At 54.6% G+C, this 6,190-nt stretch overlaps 1 protein-coding gene across 1 annotated transcript; it reads right to left on the reverse strand.

The window, feature by feature from the left end:
• Positions 1 to 4,296: 4,296 nt before the first annotated feature.
• LOC122390090 (homeobox protein engrailed-1-A-like) lies at positions 4,297 to 5,735 on the reverse strand (the record flags this gene model as incomplete). Its single annotated transcript, XM_043382752.1, has 1 exon — positions 4,297 to 5,735. A coding segment is annotated over one exon (305 nt), but the record flags the coding sequence as incomplete, so codon positions are not given.
• Between the last annotated feature and the right edge of the window lie 455 nt (positions 5,736 to 6,190).

Raw genomic sequence — 6,190 nt, forward strand, 5'->3', positions numbered from 1 at the left:
ATTAGTTCCGCTGCCGGTCGGGGGCGTGTAGTGTGCCGGTAATCTAGGAAAGTCACTGCCAAAAATACAGCTGGGATGTGACTCAGTATATGGGGAGGAGATTATTCGTTCTGGATAAATAGGAAGATAGATTACCAGCTGATTTTCATGGTTACATATCGACGCCGGATAGGTATTTAAATAATAGTCTTATGTGTAATAATGCCTGTTATTCTCAAGTCACAAAGGGAAAAGCGAAACCCTTGATATGAAAAAGAAGACATGGATGAGATAGCAATCCAACCACCGTCATAGTTTGGTCAAGCAATGGCCCGATCAGATCCAACAAAACAGGGCCAGGGTTGTCTCGAGGGATGTCTTAGACAGGGCCGTAAGATGTGCCGGACAGAGTCGTGAGACAATGTCCGGACAGAGTCGTGAGACAATGTGCCGGACAGGGCCGTTAGATGTGCCGGACAGAGTCGTGAGACAATGTCCGGACAGAGTCGCAAGAAGATGTTCGGACAGAGCCGTGGGATGTCCTGGACAGGACCGTGGGATGTCCCAGACAGAGCCGTGGGATGTCCCGGTCAGAGCCGTGGGATGTCCCGGTCAGAGCCGTGGGATGTCCCGGACAGGACCGTGGGATGTCCCAGACAGGAGTGATAGGGTTTTCCCGGACAGGGCCGTGGGATGTCCCGCACAGACTGCCTGATGTCCGGGACGGTAGACAGGGATGTCCCGGACAGGGCCGTGGGATGTCCCGGACAGGCTGCCTGATGTCCCGGACGGTAGACAGGGATGTCCCGGACAGGGGTGACAGGGATGTCCCGGACAGAGCCGTGGGATGTCCCGGACAGGGCCGTGGGATGTCCCGGACAGGGCCGTGGGATGTCCCGGACAGGGCCGTGGGATGTCCCGGACAGGGCCGTGGGATGTCCCGGACAGGGCCGTGGGATGTCCCGGACAGGCTGCCTGATGTCCCGGACGGTAGACAGGGATGTCCCGGACAGGGGTGACAGGCCCCACATTCCGTTCAGCGCCTTCAGTGTCGGTGCGCGTGCCGGAGCCGGTGCTGCCTAATTTGACAGCACCCTCCTCTCTCCGACACGAGTGCGGGGCCGCTCCCCGTCTCGGCTCTTCCGCGGCGCGCGCTATTTAGTAGTTATGACAGCCGAGCGGTCTCGGCGCCGACTGGCGGCCCTAATTGGTCCGGGGGTCCGCCGGGAGCCGGCCGGGGTGGTCCGCAGAGGACAGCTGGCCGCCGGCCCCCGCCCTGCCCCTCCGCCCCCGCGGCACCCCTCCGCTGATGGCTACCTAGCTGCCTGTGACCAACGAGAATAACACGGAATGACGAGGCAAGGAGAAGGAGATAATAGTCATTGATCGTATCCCTTCTGTCGTATCCGAGAGCAGCTCATTGTGCGCCGCATGATACAGAGCCACCAATTGTATTGTTAGCTTATTAAGTGCACGGCAAGGGCTGCAATTATTCTGGCAAGCGTGAAACTCTGTATATCATTCGTGATTTATTTCGGCATGCAGGATGAGCCGCCGGCTGTGAATAATTTCGTCTTCATTGCATGTTCTCGAGCTCTATAGGAGCCGGCCGTCTATTGGCCAGGAATGTCCATGGCGGCCGGCCGGCTCAGCGGACGTTCATAAACGTCCCAAGGGCGCGGCTAATGTCTTCTTTGCAGCCGGGCCGCCGCACCGGCCTCAGACAGCACGACCGAAAGCGTCACGGACAGACGCGGAAAGGCCACGGCGGTAGTCCGTGGACAAAAATAGCTTAACCGAGGACATATTGACCAAGTGCGGTTTTTTATATCTTCCTCGGGTAAATGACTATGTTTCATTTGTAGCTTCGGGCTACACTGAGGTGAAAAATTATCAAAAACAATTATTCCGGCTTTATTAAGCTGCCTATGTTCATTGGTTTTTTAACAAGGCAAATACTCAACAAGGGGATAACCGATAACCTATCATAATACTGATCTAGAAACAGCCTTAAACTGTAACGTGAATAAGAATTGAACCTGTTATACAATAAGTTCTGACATCTGTCACATTTCAAAACATTCCGTTAATCATTCCGGAACATAAGATAATAATTACATGAGACAATGCAATAATTTAGGTCATTTCAGACAGTGACCTTGACCTTGAGTTTGACACCGTTCCGAACATGATCAGTGAACAAGGAAGCTCAATAAAACCAAAATATTTTTGTTTTTTAATGATTGTTCACCTCAGCGCAGCGCGACACTAAAAACGAAACATAGGAACATATTATCTTTCATTGGAGAGGCGTCGCGTGTCCAGTATTCCTGGCTCGTGTAGAGAAGGGCATGTTTCAAAGGTAACTTCAATGGTATATTCAGATTGTGCCTTCCAAGCAATAGGTATTGTATGATCATTAACTTAACCTTCACGGGCCCGGGGGGGGCGTTTTTCGCCCCCCCCCCCCTGGCGAATATTTGCGATAGCTCCCGAACGCTTAGGGATAGGAAAGCGAAACTTTCAGTACCTTTTTTCCCATCAATTTGACATCTTTTGAAGTAAAAAATTTGGACCTAGTCCCCTTGATGACGTCACAACGTCCATTTTTCCAGACCCCTGCACGGCAAACTTCGGCGTCACAGACGCAAACTTCAAATAGCTGCTAAAAATAGACTTTTAGAGATAAAGACAAATTACGAGCACGGTTGTGTAGCGTTTCACCTAGAGAAAAATAGAAAAAAATAGTTTTGGTGACCTGAGGTCAGAGGTCAGGTCAACGACCCCGAAATGTAATTTTAGTTTTCGCAAATAACTTCGACAAAAATGGTCCTAGAGCTACGGTAGTGGTAACCATCGCATTCGCCTTGTCAAACCGCGTCGAATGATATATATTTTGTTCGGAAAAGGTTAAGTTTTATGTTGACCTCATGTGACCTCGAATGACCTCTGGTTGACCTTGACACATGTAAGGTCGTTTAGGATGGATTCGTACCCGCTGATCACGAATCTGGCATCTATTTTCCTCTAAGCCTTCATTTAGAGCTTCCGGATGGCAAAATTGTTTAATTTATTATTATTAACTTGAATTAGTGAAATAGTCTCTAGCAGGGACACTCTTCTGTGACCTTGACCTTTGAGCAGCCTTATATCGTAAGATGAACCACAAATAGGGAACTGATAAGCCTCAAAACATTTCAAAACATCTTGGAAGTTAGCACGCAAGATGTGCGAAAAAGTGCCAAGTTTGAGGTCAATTTTGAGCGTGAATTTGACCTTGACCTTTGATTTCGAGCATATTTTCGAAATCCTCAGATTCTCTTCTTTCGTTTGACACCCAATTTTGCCGGTTTGATGCAGCCTGCCGTCCTCTAGAAGGCTTACTTTGAGATCCCTACACATTTGCCGGTTTTTGCCTTTGACCTTGACCTCTGACCTTGAAAATTGACCTGAGGTCAAAAATTTTAGGTGCTTTAGAATCGTCTCGTAAGGACCTTTCGTTTGGTATCGCTTTTGTTTCCGTAGCTCCCTTATTTACGGAGTTAGACAGGGGGGGCAAAAAACGCCCCCCCCCCCCCCCGGCTGCGGTGGTTGGGATTACCCCCCGGGCCCGGCCAGGTTAATTGATTGACTCAAACTACTAACGTTTTGCACACAATAGACATTACTTTACTTGTTGACGTTTTTTTTAAGAAATTGTTCGTCTAAGAGAAGTTTTATGAAATATTGTTATCACTGCCAGGAATATACCGTGCCGTCTGTCTCTGTTCTGTAGCGATATGTGTCGACTGTCCTGCTCCGCTATCGAGTGGGCGGTGCCGCGGGTCGGTCGGGAGAGTTGCTCGTCGCTCCGCCGCCTTCCACCGCTCCCCGGGCGGCTCCCCGGCGGCTCCCCGGCGGCCCGGTGTCGGGGCGGCGCCGCCGCTGACGGACTGTGACGGACTGTCATAGCTGTGACAGGTTCCGCCCCACCCTCCCCCTCCCCCATCGGTGGCCGACACTGCAGAGCGGCCGCTCCCCGCGCCGGCGGCGGAAGGGGGTCCGCGTGGGGCCGGGACCACCCGCGTCGTCCGTCCCCGGCTCGTTAGTGACACGCACACAGACAGACAGAGCGGCAGAGCGTCAGAGCGGCGGGCGCAGGTCGTAATTAGACACCGCGGCCGGCTAATGCGCGGCGATGGTCGGCCGATGAAGACGTCTCCGAGCCGCGACCACCCAGGAGCTCCTGACTAGGCTACCGATCGCTACGACAAGGGTCCAAAAACAGCCCGCCCCCGAGATCGCCGAGATCCGAGCCGCGCCGAAAACACACACAAGCTCCGACAGACACTCAGCTATAATCTTGGTAACATGTGTACACAAATTGAGAGCGTTTATATTACAATTCACACCAATGTCAGGAGCGGTCGGCTTCAGAGAGAGCGGCGGCACTGCAGGCTCCCGCCGGCTCCGCTCCACTGCAGTCGATGTATTCGGTACACTCGCACCCGGTCAGCTCTCGTAGGATTGCAGCCTGCTCTATACGTCAGTCCGCAGTCCGCTCGACGCGAAATAATATGATGACGTCGCACATAGCGCGCGCCTTTTCTGTCCCAATAGGTTCTACGGCCGCGTCTAGATCCCGGCCGGCGGTACACACATGTCCAGACCAGTCCCTCTCAGCGCAGACCGCGGCCGGCCGGCCGTGCATACACCCAGACCACTCCCACTGAAGGCAGGCTGCGCACCGAACCAGTCTCCACCTCAGCAGTCAATAAATAATTAAAACAATACCGCAATAACAATCAAAATGCACAGACTAGTGTGATGCTCCGGCGGCTACGCCTCTGCTACTGAACTAGCTCTCCCTACTGCGAGGCCCGTGGAGGACACCACGCCGCCGTCTGCGCCGCAGAGCCAGAGCTCTGACGAGCTGACTCTCCCATCCCTGTGGCGTCGGCGGCGACTGAGCCACTCTCCACGCCACTGAGGGCACCTCCGCCTGCGCCGACCTCCAGTCACACTGCTTTGGCAAGAGCTGCAGGTGGCGGCAGCGGCCACTCGACTATTCGATGGAGTCGAGTGTCGGTCGGCCGCCGCGCCGCAGCAGCGGTGGTTGACTCCCAGACGCCTCCCAGCCACCTGGCTGCAGCACGCCCTCTGCTAAATGAGCTCATCCTATCAGAATGCACGCGCATGTCCGAACTTTCGCGAGCGACTCTGAGCACTAACTGTAGCGGCGTCCAGTGCGACCGATGTTGAGCCTGACAAATACTGAGCCAGAACATTGGGTATCTAGTGAGAGTCGCTGCTTACATGAACCAGACCAGCTAAACCGTCCGACTGAATTCACATCCTAATGCCTTTCAGCCAGATACAGACTCGCACAGCGGGGGCGAACTCTATGAGAGTGAGACCACAGCCGCGCCTACGTGCGGCTGCCGAAGGCTGGCGCGGGTTCCGGCCGACGCCTCAGTCCTCGTCGTCAACGGGAACAGTGGCGTGGTTGTAGAGCCCCTCGGACATCAGCGAGAGCGCCAGCGGGTTCCGCAGGCCCATCGACTTCTTGATCTTGGCGCGCTTGTTCTGGAACCAGATTTTGATCTGGGACTCGTTGAGTCCGAGCTCGTTGGCCAGGTCCTGGCGGCGCTTCTCGGTGAGGTAGCGGTTCTCCTGGAACTCCACCTTGAGCCGCGCCAGCTGCTCGGACGTGAAGGCCGTGCGCGGCCGCTTCTCCTCGGGCGGCTTCCGCTTCTTGACCTTCCGCACCCGGGGACCTGCCGGCGCAGCACGCTGAGGTCAGGGCAGCGCAGAGCGGACGCGGGCGGGGGTCGGAGGTCAGGGCGGCGCAGGGTGGACGCGGGCGGGGGTCGGAGGTCAGGGCGGCGCAGGGTGGACGCGGGCGGGGGTCGGAGGTCAGGGCGGCGCAGGGTGGACGCGGGCGGGGGTCGCCGTACTTAAATCGGCCACTGGACGAGGATCTCCATTACATGTTAGGAGTTGGCCTTGAGAGGAGCACGAACAGGGGCATAGCTACAACAGTGTGACACCTTGTTGCGTTCCATTTAATGCTGGATGTTGAGGGAAAGTAGTTTCCTCACACTGTGAACATTAGGTACAAAAAAAACGAGAGAAGCTCGTGTTCCATTATGCTTTCGAATACGTGATACACTTGACATTTGCGACGGCAGCCTGATTGCCGACATGCGATGTTCGGCTGGCGTGTGGCGTA

The sequence above is a fragment of the Amphibalanus amphitrite genome, unplaced genomic scaffold, assembly GCF_019059575.1.
Source record: "Amphibalanus amphitrite isolate SeventyFive unplaced genomic scaffold, NRLGWU_Aamphi_draft 000382F_arrow, whole genome shotgun sequence".
NCBI classification, from domain to species: Eukaryota; Metazoa; Arthropoda; class Thecostraca; order Balanomorpha; family Balanidae; genus Amphibalanus; species Amphibalanus amphitrite.